The 21445-nt window shown below is 40.4% G+C and overlaps 1 protein-coding gene across 3 annotated transcripts in view; it reads left to right on the forward strand.

Moving 5' to 3' along the window:
• LOC132577249 (bifunctional heparan sulfate N-deacetylase/N-sulfotransferase 4) overlaps positions 1–21445 on the forward strand; it is a 217437-nt gene that overhangs the window by 72840 nt on the left and 123152 nt on the right. For all 3 annotated transcript variants that reach the window (XR_009555816.1, XR_009555815.1, XM_060246867.1), the window contains exon 3: positions 15451–15538. Coding sequence is in view for 1 of the 3 variants with exons in the window: in XM_060246867.1 (XP_060102850.1) it covers positions 15451–15538 (88 nt within the window). In the remaining 2 variants the exon portion in view is untranslated. The remainder of the gene's footprint in view (positions 1–15450; positions 15539–21445) is intronic.

Genomic DNA, 21445 nt, shown 5'->3' on the forward strand with positions numbered 1-21445 from the left:
GGCCCTACGAGTATGGGGAGGTAACCAAGAGGGGAAAGGGGGACACAGAAGCACACTGACAGCCAGATGGTATAAAACACTACAGCTTTATTTATTGTAGCCAGTGGAGCACTGGCATAACATAGGACATATATCTGGGCATTGATAGAACTCTGCCCCAACCTGGAATGACAAGCTCATGAACCTACATGGGCACAAGGCTCTGTGTGGTTCCTATGCCATCTGGGAGTGAAACAGACAATAGCCCCTGAGCTGGGCATGCCAACTCCCAAGACCTCTTAAGGGAATCCCCGCCAAAAGGAGGTGAAAACACAGGCCTAAACTCCCCCCAAATAGATCTGGCCATACCTAAAACCACCATTAAAGCTGCACTCAGTTTACACCAAAATTTCTACAGCTGCAAGCAAGATAGAAGGGTGTTATGAATCCTGTGGAGCCACAGGTCCTATCCTCAGCATGACAGGTGTTCACTGCCCTGTACAGCGCATCCAGCCTGAAAGAAAAGTCCAAGTGGTGGGTGATGAAGCCATGAACCATCCCACTGTTCTGGTTGCTTTCTTCCTGGTTCTGAATACTGAAGAAGTAGGTTCCCACCAATCAGGGCCCTAAAGCAGTTTGGGCCAAAAAAAAAAAGCAAGCATGCATGAAAGGTGTGAATGAAGAGCCCACAGATCTGCTTCCATGGCTAAAGTGAAGTCAACCCCTTTTCATCCAGGCAGGTAATTTCCCCTAGCTGTATTATGATAGTATCAGGATGATCCAGCCAGGTGATAGCATGCTAGATAACCAGCTGAAAAGAGTCCCACAACATTCTTCCTTGCCTCATCCAGAAAATGCAGAGTTAGCCTTCCAGTTCAAAGTTTCTCAGCTGGATTCTGATATGTAACATCCATGACAGTGCATGATGTTGTAGCTGACAATCCAGACAGTGGCACCCTATATAGATTTTAAAAGAGGGAGTGTAAGTGAAGGAGCCTTCCTTGGGGCAGATGTAGGACTTGTAGGCAGTGCATTTTGGCATGATATATGAGAGAGGGATAGACCTATCTTAGAGGCCAATGTGGTGGCCCAAATCCTAAATTTCCCCAGAATGGAGGCTGAGGGCCACAACACCTACCCCATGACCCTGGCAAATTGGAATCTAGTAAGATAGGTGCAGTCTGCATGAATGAAGAGGAAGCAAGATTCATAGTTCATATGGACAGATATTCTTTGGAGCTGAGGCTGCCCAGAGGCATGTGGGCCCTGTGCCTCCTCTGATCTGTTTTGGGTCTCCTCAAGATGAGCTGCAGTATGGGCCTCTGGATGGTGACATCCTGCACACCCCAAGGGCCCAACCAGAGAGGTCATCCAAAGGTGGAGACCAGCTCACTGCACTTGAAAGCCCCCCAAAAGGCCAATGTTAAGTCAGCCCATAATAGGACAGTCTGTAAGTCAGACCAGCAGACCACGGGAACCTGTTGAAAAAGCACAGTCAGCACAGAGAAGCTGACTGGTGTTCAGGCATCAGGTATAGGGGGAGATATACTTTTCCAGTCCTTTATGGCCAATGGGCAGCAAAAGGGTAGCCCTAGGCCTTGTATAAAATGAGATTACTGCTAAGTGAATGGCCATGGTCTTTGATGTCAGGCCATGTTCCCTCATACAGGGAAGGTACTGGAGGCCCACGGCTTTGGATGCTGACCAAGCACCATGTTCCACAATGGTTGGGGAGAAAGCCAAGAAGAAAATAAAAGGGTTGCACTAATCGCAGAAGAATAAGGCCAAGGCCAATGGTGCAAAATCAGACAAATTAGGTAAAATTATAATATATAAAATATGTATAAAATCAAGTAAATTTATATTTTATTAGTTAGTCAAAATTCTGCCCAAATTCCTTACACGTTTCACCAATGGGCTTCATCAGAGGAATCTGTAATATATAATACAATCAGGGCTTTTTTTGAACAGGAATGCACAGGAATGCAGTTCCAGCTGTCTTGGTGTCAGGGGTGTGTGGCCTAATATGCAAATGAGTTCTTGCTGAGCTTTTTCTACAAATAAAATCCTGCATACAAGAACACCACTAAGTTTACATATTATTTATTGATATAATTTTAACTATGCAACTATTTATGTAAATTCAGTTGTGCAATTATATATATTATATATTACAGATTCTCCTGATGAAGCCTGTTGGCAAAACACATAGGGAATTTGGGGGGGATTTTGTACCATCAGCCTTGGACTTATTTTTTATTGCCTGTATAGAAAGCCAGGAAGGCAGCCACTGCCTGCAAATAAGAGCACTGTGTGGAGGGAGCAGTGGAATTAAATATTCCCTGCTTGATCAGCTACCGCAAAGGGCTCACAGGTCCTCCAGGAAGGGGTCCTCTAGACCGAGGACTCGGAGCTGCTGCCTTAGCTTCCATCTCTCCTCTCTTCTGCCCCTCACTGATAAAAGGGAACAACTGATAACTTCATCTATAGAGGCTGTCCCTGAAGTCTTGAACCCTATTCAAAGGAAATATTTGGCAATTACTTATTATTTCAATATTACTGAAGTTAAGTTGCTGGGGGGGGGGTTAAAATTCTGTTTCAAAAGGAAAAATCAAGGAAGAAAAAAAGCATCTCTTCTCATTGTTATGTTTATTATTTAGCACCAGGGCCAGAGCAGGCACTGACACATCCATATATTTTGCTACTTCCTTGTGGTCTTTCCCAGCTTAATGGCTTGAGAATCTCTTGATTTAAAAGGGAGGAAACACCTCTGGCGAGCTGTTAGCTAAATCTAGCCCAGAACAAACACACCCCTCATGAAAACTAAAGGACAGCTGGAGATTCAAAGAGGTCGTCTTTGCTCCAATCTCTTTTTCTTCTCTCTCTTTTTTAAAAGTAATAACTAAGAGTATGACATCAGGGAGGTGCTAAAAGTATTTAATGTTGCTACAGGACACACATCTCCTGCAGTGTCTGGTTCTTAAGCAGTAAATTTTAAGCACATATTTAAAATTTTTGAGTTCAGAAGTATTGGGATAAATAAAACAGTGAATGGGATGATTTTAAAGATGTTAAAAAAATCCAAATTTATTGGGATAATAAAAAATCCAGAGGAAAGCTCTGATTATATTTTACTGGATCTAAGAACAAGAATTCTGTTGGGTCCAGTAAACAACTGCCATGTTTTGTTTTGTTTTTTAAATTTATATGTAGAAACGGTAACTCACTGCCCTCTTTGCAATTTTCTTTAAAAACCAGAGGTTCAAGCATATGACAAACTAATAAAAACAAATGGCTCACAGATTGTTGCAAGGAATTTTTCCCACACTATGATCATTTACACATAATCCACAACCAATTCAGATTTGTAAATATAATAATGCTTTTAAAGTATAAAGAATATTTCACAATGATTTACATTAGCTTTTTTCCAACTTCTAACACTCAGAGTACAGTTGTGTTTACCTTAATAAAACTGGAGAGCCATTTATATTTTTATACTCCAAAAATACAAGGAAAAAGAATTCTGCATCAGCTGACAGAATGATCAACAAGCATTCTCTATGTTACTGTGGAGTTCTCTGGATAACATTACCTCTTGATGTTCCCTTTAGCCAGTCAAGTCAGGCTCAGGGATGGGACAGTTTCCTGGGCAATGTTGATGCTTCTGAATCCTCATGTACCTCTCAGTGGGCTGCATTAGGGAATAACTATCCTGCCTCTTGGAATACTGTTTCTGCTTTTATATTAGTGCAGAAAATGTGAATCAAGGCTGCACAGGGCTTCCTACCCCCAATGGACATAGAATGGTGAATACATTAGAGATGATCTGCTTTACTAAAAACACCCAAGCTAGTGACCTTTAAATTACTGAGTTGAGTATTAGGGATGGGCATGAACCACAAAAATGTGGTTCATGGATCATGGGCGAACCACCAACCAAATCATGAACCCAATTGGCTTACATACAAACCAAACTGTGTTTGTGTGGTATGTGCCTGAAACAGCTGAGCCTTAAGGCAGCCTGGTCCTATGGTTTAGTTGTTTGGAGTTCTAAACAGGTAAGCTATGGAAGCAAGGTGCCCCTCAGCTTAGCTGTTTCTGATCTGCTGAGCCCCAGAGGGCCCGCAGCTCAGCTGTTTAGATTGGAAACAGCAGAGCTGCAAGGACAGCCTGCTCTCACAGCTCAGCTATTTAAAGGGACTTTCTTGGGCATCCAGCACTGCCCAAGAAAGCCCCTTTAAACAGCTGAGCTGAGGGAGTAGGCTTAGCTGTTTTGAGCCTGAAAGAGCTGAGCTGCAGGAGCAGGCCTGCCCCTGCAGCTCAGCTATTTCCAGTCTTTGGCAGCTTTCATTGGGCTTTTTGCTCCCCATGAACCTCCACAATCTGCCTTAAAATGTCATGGAGGTTTATGGCCAAGCTTCAGTTTGTGAAAAACAGCCAAAATTCATCATGAATAAAGGTTCGTGGGCCAATTTGTACCCATCCCTATTGAATACTATTTTGATCTTGATCTTACAGTGCAATGCTAAGCAGAGCTACCCCCTTCTAAGCCAATGGAAGTCAGTGGGTTTTGAAAGGTGTAACTGCTCAGATGTCACTATTGGCCCTGTGATGGCTTCAAAAGATTTTGTTAGAGTATGGTGACCAGTCTTACCACTCAAAATTCTAGACTTCATCATAGACCTTTTTTTTCCTAATGTCCACAAAAGTAGGATGTGTGCACTGGAATTTTAAACACAGTTACTGTTAGAAGAGAAGGACTTGATGCTCCTAAGTCCACTGAAGGGCTTAAAAGAGTATTACTCTGTTTAGGATTGTACTGATAAACAGTTACCATGTCAGGAAGGGCATTCATCAAAAAGATGGCTCATAGTTATAACCATTCCCTTTTTGGGTGCTTTTCTTTCTCTCCTAGATGTTATGTCTAGTTTATAAAAAAAAATGGCAGAATTTGCTTGTAGCATTAACATTTTACTCCATTTATTGAAGAGAGTAAATCCTTTCAAGGTTGTCCTTGATTGGAATGGTGAAGCCTCAATTAAGATAAGCTTAGTGAACTACATAGTTATTGATGTAACTAGCTATTAAAGACCTAATTCCTTTCTTTTTTCAGATTAGAAAGCTTATTTTCATTTAATTTCAGTTTGGCATGAATTTCTGCTGGAATCTTTCCAAACTTGGGTTACATAAGCCTCTGCAGAAGAGAACTGATAATGGATGTGCTGCAAATCCTTTAACTGTACGATTGAGAGCAGAGTAGACCACTCCATCACTTTTGCTTGAGGACAATCCAATGCCAGTGACACTATCTGGCAGAAAGATTTGTGATCTAGGAGTATATCCTTCCAGATACATGATTGCAGCTCCTGTTACTGCCAATAACAGTAACCAATCTCAGGTAGGAAGAAAATATGGTGGACTGGATTTTCATCTCTGCTTCTGTGTCCTTCCATTTCTGTTCACTTCTGCTATGATAAATGGATGGCAATATATTCCGTCATGATTCAGCAGATTATGAAATAACAAGGAGTTAGCTCCTTTGTGTATATTGCCAACTGCCCCGTTTCTACAGTGCGCAGTGTAATGAACTTTGATCAAGAGTTACTAGATTCAGGCTTGGTTCTGTGCCTGTAAAATCATGTATTCAGCATAAAGCAGAACTGAAACAGCTAGACTATTAATCTTAACTGGAAACAAATTATTCCCCTTTAATGAAATAACCAAAACACTAATATATCTAAGCAATAAATTTGCCAAAATACAGCTGTTTCATTCCCCTTGTGGCATGGATTTCATTTGTTAAAGGGTTGTTCAAAGACATATGTATCTAAGTTTGAATATCTTGATAGAAAGCTTTCATCCGAATAAAAGACATTTGCAATATTAGGTTTCCCTCCCTAGTTTTTGTGGTAGTCACTTTCAATAAAATGGAGGAGACAAGAACAACAGAAGAAGAGAGTAACCCCCTTTCCTCATCAAGCTGCAATCAAAAAGTGACAGGTGCCACGCCCCCCCCCCCCAAATGAATACCAGATGTTTTCCTATGGGCACTGAGGCAGCTGTCCTGACGAGTGTCCTGTCCTCCTGATCCACCTGCAAATGAATGCGAGATGTTTCCTAATGTAGGGGTATTTGTGCATGTACAAAAGTTGTGCTGGGGGGGGGGGAATACTATGTTTTACAGGGAAAATATACATTTACTGTGGTCTCCTAATCCAGTCTACGTTTTACAGGGGTGGGGGGAAAGAGTTGTTCAACTTCAAGAAAGACTGCTTCTGCCCCCCATTCTAATATTTCTGCCCCATTAATTGTAAGCATCCAGCATTTCTTATGGCCTTTTCCACATTAAATCCTGACATTTTTCTAGCATCTTCAGTGTCTGTTCTCAGAGGATTAAGAAAGCATCCTTTTGTTCTTTGACAGTACTCACAGCAAGGTTGCCAATCTCCAGACAGGATTCTAAGGGCGTTTTCGCACTGACCTTAATCGGCAGCGACGTCCCTCTTCACCGCGCAGGATCTGCGCGGATTTCGCACCAATTGCTGCGGAGCACCCGGAAGAGCCGCAAAGTCCTGCGGCTTTTGCGGCGCAAATGGAAACCGCCAAAAAAACAGTTTCCATTTGCGCCGCAAAAGCCGCGGGACTTTGCGGCTCTACCGGGTGCTCCGCAGCAATTGGTGCAAAATCCGCGCAGATCCTGCGCGGTGAAGAGGGACTTCACTGCCGATTAAGGTCAGTGCGAAAACGCCCTAAGTTTCAAATTTACTATAAACAAACAAGCTAGAGGTTTTTAGCTTCCTTGTACATTTCAACGCAAAGAACATTTTTAAAATTTCCTGTTCTTTTGGTCTGTGATTTTTCAATGCATAGCTTTTCCTATTTAAAAGCAAACAGTTCTCTTCCCCTCTGACCTGCATTTTTCCCAGCCGAATTTCAGAAGCTTCTATGCAGAGCTGTATATGTTTTATCCATCCATGCTTTTTTTTTTTTTACTCTGCAGGTAAAATGGTTCTTTGGTGCAGAAATCTCAGTTTACATTTGTTCTAAAGCATTTTTCTAGCCCTTGTAATCACTGAGAAAAGCTGTTGGTTGTGTGCAGTACTTATTGAAGTCTTGGGGACCCAAGAGTGGTCAGGCAGGGCTTCTCAAAGACCTGGGGCAGGGGTAGATAGGAATACCCAACAGGCCTGTGAGAAGTCTTGAGACCTCTTGTTTTGACAGGCAGAGCTAAACAACCATAATTTTTGTTGATGAGAGTCTAACACATGGAGTGCCCCGGCAACATTTTGAAATATATTGTACAACAATATTTACAACTTCTCACCGTAAAAATCAATGACCTAGAGCCCCCTGACCTTTTTAGGATTGTTTGCAGGTCAAATGCTGCTTGTCTCACAAATAGCAATATATAAGATAGATCGATTTAGAAGGGAGTTATCAAAACAGCTTGAAATTGAAAACCTCTAGCTTGTTTGTTTTTAAATGGTGGGTGGGAGTAAGGCCTTGCAGAAATCTTTTTTCCCAGACATGGGCCTGGGAGAACTGTTTTTTTGCATCAAGATATTTGTTTTTAAATAGGAAAAGCTATGCATTGAAAAATCACAGACCAAAAGAACAGGAAATTTTTTAAATGTTCTTTGCGTTGAAATGTACAAGGAAGCTAAAAACCTCTAGCTTGTTTGTTTATAGTAAATTTGAAACTTAGAATCCTGTCTGAAGATTGGCAACCTTGCTGTGAGTACTGTCAAAGAACAAAAGGATGCTTTCTTAATCCTCTGAGAACAGACACTGAAGATGCTAGAAAAATGTCAGGATTTAATGTGGAAAAGGCCATAAGAAATGCTGGATGCTTACAATTAATGGGGCAGAAATATTAGAATGGGGGGTAGAAGCAGTCTTTCTTGAAGTTGAACAACTCTTTCCCCCCACCCCTGTAAAACGTAGACTGGATTAGGAGACCACAGTAAATGTATATTTTCCCTGTAAAACATAGTATTCCCCCCCCCCCAAGCACAACTTTTGTACATGCACAAATACCCCTACATTAGGAAACATCTCGCATTCATTTGCGAGATGTATATATGGTGGATCAGGAGGACAGGACACTCGTCAGAACAGCTGCCTCAGTGCCCATAGGAAAACATCTGGTATTCATTTGGGGGATGGGGCGTGGCTCCTGTCACTTTTTCATTGCAGCTTGATGAAGAAAGGGGGTCACTCTCTTCTTCTAACAACATAAGTGTCTTTGGTTTCTGATTGGGAACAAAAGGAGGATATAAATGTGAAGTAAATTAATTAATGAGCAAAAGCAGGAAAAATAGGCTCAGCAGTGGAGAGCTATCAGGTACGCTGATCATTAAAATATTATAGTTAATCAATGAACATTAATACTATGCCTTATTGTGTTTGTGGTGGGGTAGCACAGAGGGCATATGGTATTTATGTGTTACTTTACACTAATGTGGCTTTCTATAAGCCTCAAAGTGAGTACAACTGAGTTAGACTTCTCTGGGTGTAAAGGGATCTTACACTGCATGGGGAGCATGCATTACAAAATTCCCAAGATGAACATATACATGAAAATTGCTGTTTGGGTCATTAACATGATTTTGCAGAATGGTAACACAAATTCAGGATCCTTTGGCCATACAGAAAACACATCTTGTAAAATCTGAGCGCCCTTCTTCAACCTTGTTGCCCTTCAACAGTAAAATCAGTAAAATCAGCTTCTGTGACTTTTAAACAATGTTCTTTGAGCTGATATGTGACTGATCAAAGTGGTTAACTAGGCCTACCAGCTCTGAAGATTTTGGGGTGGAGCTTGAGGAGGGAGAGACTTAATAGTTTGATGAGGGGAGGGACTTAAATGGAGTACAATGCCATAGAATTCATGTTCCAGAGCAGCCATTTTCTCTAGGTGAACTGATATCTGTCTCCAAAGGACGTTTAGAGTACTAGTAAGGGGCCAAAAGTCAAAAACAGCAATAGTTAAAAACAAAAGTACGTGTTTATTACAAAAACATATACAAACCTCGTAAGGGTCCAAATTAAGCCTCATAAAATCATCGAAGTGACAAATGCACAAAATGTAACTATATATGACCTGACATGTTTCAGCCACAGTCAACAAATAAACAAACATATCATGCAGCCTAGCCTTTGAACTCCCTCATACCCCAGCACCCTGCCACCGTCTCCATCTCCTCTACTCTTCCAGTAACATAATTAATAATATAACAACAAAAAAACTAATTAAATCACCTCTCCTCTGGACACCCAGCATGAAGACATATCAATATATCAACAATGGCATGATTGATTAATCACATGAGATCACATAGACATGCATGCTCTATTTGTTTTAATGAATGAACTCTTTTCAAAGATTGGACAGATAGGGCAGGGAGAAAAGGTTTTCTTAAGCCTTCTTTACTTTACAAAAAGAAAAAATGGACCACAAGAAGGAAGGATGGCAAATATAGAGTTTTTGGCTGAAAGGTTAAAAATGTCAGTCACTGTAAGAATACCAAAACAAAACAAAAGACACAGAGGCTGATAACAGATGGGAAGTTTGGGGCAGATGGGAGGCATCCCAAATTGGACCAGTACAGAAAGAACCGTCCCGAAGCATCCACACGCTCCAATGCGAGGCACCCTTATCCCACCCATGCCCTGACTTGGCACAGTCAGATGGCTGTAGTGCATCATTCCCTTGAAATGGTTTGGTTTTCTTTTTACCTGCACATTTTAGTGGTCATGTGCATATGCACTCTGGACAGTTTCTTTTTCAAAAACTGAAAGTGGCTTGGGCAACTTGGCAGGTTCACATTGCCAAGGCGCCTCACTTGCACGCTCTCGTGTCCAGACAGTGAAGAGATGACTGGCGTGTGGCTCAAAAATTTGCTACCACTTTGAAAGTGATAGCTTTTTGAGCTGCTCTTTTTTTGAGCAGCAGATGTTACCGTTTGGAAGGATTTTTCATGTTGGTTTCTCAGTCAGCCCAAACTGCCTGCCTGTCTGTTATCAGCCAGAAAGGATTTTGTTTTTAATGGTGCCAATTTCCTCCTATAGGAATCAGTAGAAAAAAGCGCATCCGGGGTGAAAGTACCTGCTTTGGAGGTGTATAAAATCAACCCTCCCTATCCATTCTGTTTGAATCGAAGGGGTCTTTAGATTAGAGGGAGAACTATGTTATGTGTAAATCATTCTCTTTAAAAACAGCTGCCTTGGACCCTCAAACTGGTTTCCCATTGAAGATAATATTCTTGGGACACTGGGACATTGGGAAAAAACGTACACAGATTTGAATCTCAAACTGATATGTCTTAGCTGAACACCAGCAATCAGGATGAAGGTTTTTCCCCTGAATCTGAAATTATAATAAATTTTTCTTGCTGCATACCCCTGCATTGTCAAATATTACAGGAAACAGTTGAACAGTAACTCTTATATCAAGTTTCCAGTGCAGTGCTGAGCACAGTTACACCTTTCAAAGCCCATTATCTCCAATGAAGTTATAAGGATTACCTCTACTTAGGACTGTATTGTTCATCACTCACAGTTAACACCATATGACAGTTCTCAGATTCCTGCCTCTTAAATAACTAACTGTGTTCCTGGAATATTTCTGGCATATTGTCATCAAAACCATAACACACACAGCTTAACCAAATGAAGTGTTGTAGTACTAACAGTACTGATGGTCAATAACTCAAGAGTAATTGGTATATTTCTTGCTCTACTACACCATTCATCTCACTCAACTGAAATTGGTTACCAATAGAAGAATGGCTGCAGTTTTGTACACTGAATTATGGGTAATTTGATTCCAGACACTTTTCTGATTCTTCCAAGTTAGAAAAGAGCAGCATAAGAGGTTTTGCTGTTACTTCTCCTACTACTATTGATATGAAGCTCTTGGAAGAATGGTTGCCCTTTCCTACTATTTATTTCTTCACAATGCTTCCTTATTTTAAGTAGGTACATACTGATCTCTATCAAATCTTGACTGTATTAGAAATTAGTTTACATTTTAAAACACAGTTATACAGTAATACCATCTTGTTTCAGCCAGTACTAGTTTTGAGTTTTCCAATGAAGATCCAAGGAAAATTCCAACGTGGATATATACACAGTAAAGTTTGTGTTTTTAAAATATATTAAAGGTATTATAGTAATGTTATGATTTGTAGAATTTATACCAAGGGTGACTGAATTTTCCCATTCCATTATTTTATGGGTCCTGGGGTCCTTACATTCTGTAACTTGGGAATTTCAGTCAAACCAGGAGAAGTTCTGAAATTCATTCTGTAATTGGAAGCAAGTACAGGTTTCAGTTCATTTACATCACGTGCACCTCTCAACTGAATTATATCTATATCAGGGACCCAGCCAGATGCCAAACCCAGCTACAGTGTATTTTAACTTATTTGATTAGTCTTTTATCCATCACTCCCACATGTACTCATGCCTTATTCTATTTTTACAAGAGCTTTATGAGGAAAATTATGAGGAAAATTAAGCTTTATGAGGAAAATTAAATGACTAGTTTAAGAATACTCAGTTCATTTCACAACACAATGGGGATATGAATGTAGGCCTCACCATCTTGTTACACATGTACATACAGAGATCCTAGCCATCTCAGTCATTATGTAACACAAATACACTACACATGATTCTCCCAGTTCACTTGTTTCTTTTCCTGAAGCAAGGTATGCATTTTCTTCCTCAATTCATGTGTACCCAACACCATAAAAAAAATCCATGTTTTGCCCCTTTCAAAAGAAATGACAAACAAATGTATAAAGAAATGTCATTTACTTCTAGGCTACACTTTTAATACTTTGAGGTTTGGAGCTTGCAAAAACTCTACACTTGGTTTTAAAAGTGCCCCCCCCCCATTAGCAGAATACAGGTGAGAATTGAGAAGCTGATTGTTCCCAAGTATTGCCCATCCTGTCAACTGCTCCGACAAACACCCAGCAAGCAAAACTTCATAAATGCTAATGGCTCTCCCAGCAAAAGACAATTAAATGGCCCACTCATATTACAGCTAGAATCTGATACTTAGAAGGTGACAGACTCTTGGGATTCAGGAGACTAGACTTTATTTTCCTGGAGACTTCAGGAAGGAGTGGGCAGACAGAGGGGGGAACTTTCCTTGGCTCAGAGGGAACAGGGACTGTTTTGAATGTTTCCAACTGGGGATAGCTTGCAGGGAGGACCTATCATATCGGGATCCATCTTGTCATGTGGAGTAGATAAAGGGCTGGCAGCCTGGACAAAGCTTTTACAACACTATTACTTTTAAATTTAAAGAGCTTGTCTTAGAACAAGACCAGCTAGGACATGCATAGGCTGAGGAAGAAAGGACTGTGTGGTTGCACTTTTCTTTGCATTTCCTGCTCAAGCTATTCTTATGAAGAGTATATGCACTGACTTTCCTTTTTCCATAAATCCTTTTCTGTTTTAAATGCTTTACCACATAAACTTCCACAATTTAAGCATGCTATCTAAAATGGATGGCACAAGAAAGGAGGTGGTTGGTTGCTAAATTGCTATGTCCCCAGGAGTGTACAAGTGCAGCTAGTTGTCCTTGTGGTAAACAGTCACTGGGTAACAGGAGAGGCCTTTAAGCAAGACACAACAGAGGCTAGAGATGCTGGCCCTCTTGGTTGGAAATTCCATAGCTCACCAGCTGATGGCAGTATACCAAAATATAAACATGAGAAAACACTGGAGAGTTGTGAGGACTCAGAAGAGTGGTGCATCACTGCACAGAGACTCACTGTGCAGAGATTCACTGTACAGAGACTGTACAGTGCCTAGATACCTCAAAGAGCTAAAACGGGAGCTGTGATCAACAGGGCCATTTTGCAACAGTGTGTATCAGGAAGATCATATGTAGTGTGTTTTGTGTAGTGCGTAGTGCGACACAAAGGTCAAATGCACTAACTTTACAAGCCCATACTTATCTGCAAATGGCTGGCAATTCCATAGCTATGTGCATGGAACCCTGGAAAAAAAACAAATATTAATTTCATCATGTCCATGCATGATTCACTAAAACTGCTCTAGTTATTGATTATATTAGTCTCTCTTTTATCTCATAAGAAATATGAGATTAGTTTTTGTTGGCTCTATTAATCTGGCATCTGTCCTCTGCACTTTTATAAATGAGTCTTCATGCAAACAAGGGATCCAGCTCCCTCAAAGGTATTGATCCAAACAGACCTTTGGGTCTGGAATAAAACATCTTTAATTACTTTGGCTGACTTTCGTTTTTCACAATGTCTTGGGAACTCTAGCTACCACATTTTGGTGTTCTTATCGTTTAGCTTATATTTAGCACTTTCCCCCTCCAGAGTAATACTCCTTGCCTAGTCTGGTCTGTATCTTCTTGGCATAGAAATAAGGAAGAGAGAAAAAGCTATTCCTTCAGGTTCCCAAAGGATTTGATAACCTCTCCACTCTCCTTAGCTAGAGGTGTTTTGACCTTTAATTAAAAGGCAAATTTGTTGTCTTCCATTCAGAAGACAGCAAATAATGATCTCATTAAAATGAGGTTAGTGTTCAGGCCTTAGAGCAATAAGAACGGAAGTCTCATTAGTAGCTAACAATCCAGAACACAGCACATAAATAAAGCTAATATGGCACAGCAAAATGCCTTGGTGCATTAAATTTGAGTAGAATCAAATGTTTACAGTCAATGATGTCTGGGGCATGAAGTTTTAATGTACTTAATAAAGGAAAGCAAATTGCTTCCTATTAGCCATGAAATGTTCCGGGAAAAATAGCCCCCCAAAAAGTTTATTATGCAAATGAAGGAGATAGTTGTAATTAACAAGGACATTGTGGGAAAATATCAGCCCTCCTTAATAGATGCAGCAATTATGAAGAATAAAGACAAGTCAACTCAAACCTACACAGCATAATTGCATGGATGAAGCTGAAGTCCTGCTGAGCAGAAGCAAAGCATACATAAATAAAAAGACTTATCCCATACATGTTGAAGAGAAATTCATGTTCCTACCAACAAAGCAGGGAATCCATTAATATAATGAAACCAACAATTCTACAAAGATCCTAGATAATAGAAGTGCTTCCTCTGATTGCCTTTTGAATGCAAATAGATGAGCTCTGCATTCCGATAAGAGCCTTCCTGTTTACAAAGATGCCTGACAAGTCTTTCTTTCTGTAACTAGTATCTATTTCACCAGATCTGAAAGGTGCTACTCTTTTTTTTTAATGTAATAGTGTTGAGTTAATTGCTAAATGACATTCATTGCCTTTAGGGTTGTTGTTTTTTTAAAGCTACTAGTAAAGTATGAGTACCCAGCTTGCTGAGGGGAAAGTGTAGATGACTGGGGAAGGCAATGGCAAACCACCCTGTAAAAAGTCTGTCGTGAAAACATTGTGAAAGCAACGTCACCCCAGAGTCGGAAACAACTGATGCTTGCAGAGGGGACTACTTTTTTTTTTTTTTTTAGTAAGGTATATTTTTAAATATATATATATAGGTCACCACCTGTTGTCCTCTGGTGAAGGCACTGAATGCCTTTCTTCCTTCAGTGGCATTTACTATTGATAACTAGAGGTATCTCAAAGAACCATCATACAACCTGTGCCTGTTGCTCATCTGTGAACTGTGTGAAGCACATTGGTGTTTATCTCTCCAACTCCAGCTGAAAGAGAGTTGTCCTTGATACATGCTATCCATACATATATTTTCTTCTAAACATGGATTAAGTATGGAATAGAGGGTTAGGAGAGTAGTAAGAACATTGTGAAAGAACTGGTCTAACCCCTAGGATGTGTTTTGAAGGTAACTGTAATGGTATTGATGCAGTTGGACGGAGCAAGGTCTATTTGGATGGCAGATCACCTGGGAATCCTATGCAAACCATCCAGAGTTCCATGAGGAAAAACTATTAAATATGAATATAATAAAGTAAAATGGCTTTAGAGAAGAGGCTACAACCGATCATATTGTGAGAAGCTCAGAAAGAAGGAAAATAAATCCATATGGCAAGGGATTTTACATTTTGTGCACCAACCTGAGTTTGAAGGCAGTACTACTTTTGATATCGTTGGAGTTTTTGCTTATGATACAAAATTGCACTTATATAATAAAACTAATAACAAAATGTAGTTAATTATATGTTCTTTCTTTAACTCTGCAAATATTTATGATATAGATCAGGGGTGGCCAATGGTAGCTCTCCAGATGTTTTTGCCTACAACTCCCATCAGCCCCAGCCATTGGTCATGCTGGCTGGGGCTGATGGGAGTTGTAGGCAAAAAACATCTGGAGAGCTACCATTGGCCACCCCTGATATAGATTAAAATGATGGGAGGGGCTCATACATCTAAATGTGCTATGATTCTTAACTTTGAAGCTCAACCTCCATTTTGAAATGAGGCAATTTTTTTCCCTAAATGCACACTATCTCTTATTTGTTTCAGGCCTTACTAGAGACTCAAACTTTACTACGTACTCAGGTTGCAAATTTTACCTTCAACCTTGGATTTTCAGGAAAATTTTACCACACAGGTAAGAAGGAATCATGGAGTTTCAGGTAGCAGTTAAGTAGGTGGGAGAATTTTAAAGCAAATTCATCTCAGATGGTAGTGCTGAAGTTTATGCACATTGAAATGTGGGGAGGGGTTGCCCAAATTTCACTTTAGTGCAAGCTAGTTTATTAGCGTTCCCAGCAAATGATACTTTAAAATATCCAGTGATATTCCTGTCTCTCTTCAGAAACAAAGGTTTTTGCCATTTTTTACCCTTAAGACTGCCTTTTATATTTTTGTAATAGTATGCATTTATATACAAGTATATATTGCAAAAATATTTTGAAAACAGAGTGCATAACTTGTAAAATACCTATAAACACACACGATGTACATAACCAAATGCATTCTGCATGCACATCCACATGAATGAAGTTTACAAAATTTTACAATGGAGCATTGGCAGAATATTGACCAGAACACTTGATGCAGCAGTACTGCAAAACAAGTACATCATTAAATTAATGTCATTTATTCACTCTCACATAATGAGTGACACTTGGAGGAAACCTTCAAATGTTTCCTACAATTACAAAAAACAGAATTAAACAAAAAAACCTGGCTCATCAAAACTGAAATCTATCATTTTAATAAATAAAAAATATATATAGAAACCTTCAGATTTTAGCTATATATTTAATATTATTTAATAGTTCAGAATTTGATTCAAAATTTCCACATACATATTTGAGATGTGGGATTCCAGTCTTTCAAACTGTTTCACTTGAAAGGGCAATATGAATCTGAGGTATTGATTTTAAATGCATATAGTAAATGTGAAGGAGATATGTGAAAGAAGAGCTCCAGCACTTCCCCACATGCTGAAGAATGCACTTTCAACCCACATTCAGAGCACTTTAGCAATAACTGGCAAGTGGATCTTGCCATTTCACACTGTGAAATCCAGACTGAAAGTGTATTATTCAGTTTGTGTCGAAGTTGGTCATTTCCCTAAACAGATTATGTTAGGTTGGAGATTGTAAAAGAAACAGACATAAATGCCAGGTATTAGAAAGAGCAAAACTAGCACCATTTTTGGCTTTTCTTGTCCTATCAAGTTAAATAAAAGATAAAAATGTCAAAAACTGAGGTACATCTACTTATCCAACCCCACTAAACTGTAGTATTTCTGTATGAGGCATACCCTGCAGTGACTTCACTGGATTATAAATTGGGTTTTCAAAAATACTGTTGTCATATGAGAGAATGCATTGTAGAATGGTTTGATTTTAAAGCGTACTGTTATGCCCAGGGGAGAAAATATGTGGATTAAAAGGAATTAAATTAAATGAAAAGAGGATTACTTCACCGTTCCAGTTCTAAGTAATTAATTGATTCTGCCCACCCACCCACTGATTCTGCAGATTAGCATTCCTTGCTTCCTGTCACATTTTTTGCATTTCAAATCTGCCTGTGTTCTTCTTTTAAGCCTTGTTCTATGTTTGCTGTCCCTTCCCAGAGATGTTCCTTCTTTATTAAGAACCAGTTCTAAGTGAAGGCAGACATTTGCTGCTAGCCCTTATCAGTGGCAGCAAAATACTTCCTGCTGCATCCCTTCAGGCTGGTCCCATGCCACCCTTTCATGCTCCAACAGCTTCTAGTCCTGACTGATCAGCTAATACTGTAGAATTGCCGAAGGGAAAGTACAAATGATTCAGTTGAGTTTGCAGTCATTACACACAAGCACATAGGTGTGCTGACTCTTTGAAACTCTTAAATCAACCGGAGTAGAGAGCAGCTTTTCCATCAGCATAGTGTAATGTTTTGCCATCAGCAGTAGGAAAAAATGGGCATAAACTGGAAAGATACAGTTTATATCAGTTTGTGGTCCAGTTTGTGGTCCAGTTTATATCAGTTTGTGGTCCACTGCAGTCCCTTTAAATAGAGTTTGCAGAAAGCTTGAAAAACAGTTGAGCTGTGGAGAGAAAGCACTCTCACTGCTCAGCTAAGGGTTTGCACAAGCAAGTCCAAAACAGCTGAGTTGATGGGTTGCAAGCTGCTCCCTGCCTCTCAGCTGTTTTTCAGCTTTTGAGAGGTCTTGTTTTTTAGAGATCCAGAAGCTGCGAGGGAAATTGGAGGGAGCTGCAGGTCAAAATGCACCTGTGCAGCAACTGGTGGGAAATAGATTGCTTGAACCGGGGAAAGCAGAAGCCTGGGGACAGAGCAACTGCTAGCAAGGAATCGGCTCCAGTGTAGTCATTGAGACTAGATCCTGGAAGCTGTAATAATTCTGTTAAACAAACATGTACAAATGCTATTGTTTGTTTTGATGAATGTATTAATTACTGTATCCAAGAGTTTCATGAATATAGGCTTTGCATTTTTAGCATGCCTCCATTTTGCATTTCATTCCTTGGCGCCTTGAATCTAAAGAGAGAACAAGATCTTTGCCCAATCCATTAAACAATCAACAGCCAGAGTTGCTAATGTTAAGACTGTATATCCAGTGCTAAAGATCTCTAGAGGAATGAGCTTAGCTATTTAACTCTACTGCTATCAGCGTCTAAGCTAAGGCATCTTTTTATTGGAAAAAAATGTAAAGTTTGAGTAACACTTGGTGTTGATTTACCTTTGCCTGAATAAGCTGCTGGAAAAAGCCAGCTCATGTTGACTTTCTGCCAGTACTTTCCTGAACCAGTTATGTGTGCATGTGATGCTATGGTCTACAATCACCCCAGATTTGGCCTCTGGGCATAAAATTGCTAACCAATATTTATGGACATACGAAGTTGAGTTACACTGAATCAGATCATTGGTTCATCACAGTCAGTACTGTCTGCTCAAACTGGCAGTGGCTTTCCAGGGTCTTGGGTCTTTCACATCACCTACTGCCAGTCCCTTAACTGGAGATGCCAGGGACTGACACCAAGCAGATGTTCTACCACTGAACCATGACCATCTCCAGCAGGATTGATTGTATGTTTAAATGCAATGAGTTAAATGGGGCAGATTTCAACACAATGCTGGAAATATGCAAAAATGTGGCATTCTATGGACCTCTGCTGCAGAATATGCAGCATGAGCACTAATGCTGCACACAAAGGCAAGGGATCCCCATTTAAATTAACCTGCAGGCATATGAAATAGTTTTCATACATCCCCAGGGTCATGTTTAAATTAGAACTTACTCACAAGGATTGCAGACCTAAGGGTGGTTAGCTTTAGTATGATGAAAGGATAGCCTGACTCTCTCTCTCTCACACACACACACACACACACACACACACACACACACACACACTCTACCACAATTTGGATCATTGTAGTGAATAGCAGTCTATTTGTCCGTGGAAGACAAGGCTCCTAAGCAACTAGAAAGCACAAATGAAAGCAGCCAGTGCAGATAATTAAAAACAAAGATTATTCTCTTGGAAGCAGTGGCAGTATGGTATCTCCAGGGATGTATAGATGCTACAGGTGTCCGTTAAACTCAGACTTTACAAGGACAGCTAATAGTTGCTTCAGTGATGCCAACTCCAGGGCCCGGGAGAAATCCATGGAGATTGCTGTTAATCTTGCATGAAGGAACACTACAGGAATTAAGCTGATGGATAAAGCAAGGTTCCTGGGGAGTCATTTTTACAGACAAGATTCATTTAATAGTAGTTGGATTAGATTTGAGTTTATTTGTATAGGTCATTTCACCCAGATATAGCCTGGAAATATTTTCTCTCCTACATAGTTATGTGAACTAATAAGAAAATTGAGGGGAGAGTGCCCTACTGAGCTATATTACAGATGAGGAAATGGCATCATTAAAGATTGTGTCAATATTAAGCAGGTTTGTACCTTGGAACCTAAACAGAAGTCATTAATAGTGCTCCTTTTTAAACCTGAGTTCAGCTCCTTATAAGTATGGCAATGAGAGTAACTGTCCCAAGGCATTTGGTGCTGATTAATTGATTTTATGGAGCAGTAAGGACCACACATTACTTTTGCTGAAAGAAAATGTAGAAAATGTGCCACAGTTGTTTGCATTTATAAAGTGGGAGGCTCAGTATGTCTCAGCTCATACTGCCCAGCCCTCCAGTTAAGATCTGTTCTCTCTGTGCCCCTGATTTCTGAGGTGAGGCTGGTAGAGACACATTTTGGTGGGCAACTCACCTTTGGAATGCTCCCCCATTGTGGATTACCTTGTTGCTAGTCTATCCAGTATAGAGGGAGATTCTCCGTCACTACATTCTGGCCCCCACCACTGACTGAATGAGAGGCAGGAGGAAAACGAGAGGTAGGAGGTTTTACAATAGAGTTTGGTGAAATTCTTAGAGTGTTGTGATGTTGATCAACACATTCCCCCGCCTCTCATGCTCCAAGAGTTCCCGGCTGATGAGTATAGATGCCTACCAGACTGGCTTTTGGGTTACTCAAGCTTTTAACTGAAGAGGTATGTCTTTTTACCTGATTTATGGTTTGCTTCCGGTTTGTAGTCTGTTTTAAGGTGCCCCGTGGTTGTTTTATGTTATTTTATGCCCCTGGCTCGTTTAGTTTTTATACTTATCATGCATCATAATCCTCCACAAGCAGGATCCAAGAGAAGCGGTATATAATTTCCTTAAATAAGTAAACAATCAGTAAATAAATATGAAAATTCACATATGTGTTGGTACATGGATGGTATAAAAATCTCCAGGAGAAATGGCAGAAGCAAATCTCTATGTTTTGTGATTACATACTTTGGGATGTTTTCCTTATATACATTTTCATAACGAAAGCAAGAAAAAAGTAATGCTTAAAATAGCCCTAAAAGCTGTAGTACAGAGAGTAGATTTTACTCTTCAATTTATGTGGGCATGTACAGATATAGCTACCTCCTGAATTCATACTGAAGAGGCTTGTGAATGTTAAGGACAATCAACTACGTAAAGGCTCAACCTCATAGACCCCCTGTGTAAAACTGTATGTGACCCATACCACATTGATATTATTTCTTTATAATTATGAGGATGACTTTTTGCCACAAAAATAAGTTTCTGGAGCTAAGGCCTAGCTCAAAACATGATCATTGTCCTCACTTTTGTTGAAGAAATGTAATAATATGGAAATCATACTTCCAATGGATTGATGACTAGGTGGAACCTTCCATGTTCAAAGGCAGTGTACCGATTATCAAGCCAGTAGCATGGAATACTTTGGACTTGATACCCTGCCAAGAACATTTGCTCAGCCTCTGAAGAAAAAATAATGTTGGTCTTAGGCTCTGGATCAGATCATTATATGTTACAAGTTGGTGCCCATAATATTTGTGGGGTGATCTCTTCCCCCTCTTAACTTTAATCCCCCCATCGGTGCCAGTGAAGAGAGGGAAGGTATCCCTCCATGAATATTGTGGCTCATGCCCTCCACTGTTGCAGTCACTGCTGCTGGGCGATCGTGCTTCCTCCCAACTCACCCTCATCTACCAACATAAATACTGGTGCAGTTAATTAATTAAAGCCTAGTACAACTCCAGGCCTCCACTACCAGGCTTGCTGTACCTTCCAAAGCCCTCCAGCCCTAAGGCTTCCGCTACCAGATAGTCATGCTCCCCCCCTCCATGACATCTATGCCAGTGCCCCAGTGTGGCTCCAGGCCTCTACCTCTGAGCCCACTGTGGCTTCTGAAGTCCTCCAAAACTTCTGCTGCCAGGCCAGTGTGTCCCCACAATGTACTGCACCATGCATACATCAATGCCAGCAAACACAGCACAGCTCCAGGTCTCTGCTGCTGGCCCCCTGTGGTTCCCAATGCCGGCCCTCCAGCATTAAAACTTCTGCTGCTGGAATGCCATGCTCCCCCCGCCCCCCAACATCAATGTTGGCAAGTTCAGATCAGCTCCAGGCTTCACCAAGCATTGCTCCCTCACCCATCAACACTGCTGAGACTCTGGAAGATGAAGGTGCATTGTCTG

This window comes from Heteronotia binoei, chromosome 9 (assembly GCF_032191835.1).
Source record: "Heteronotia binoei isolate CCM8104 ecotype False Entrance Well chromosome 9, APGP_CSIRO_Hbin_v1, whole genome shotgun sequence".
NCBI classification, from domain to species: domain Eukaryota; kingdom Metazoa; phylum Chordata; class Lepidosauria; order Squamata; family Gekkonidae; genus Heteronotia; species Heteronotia binoei.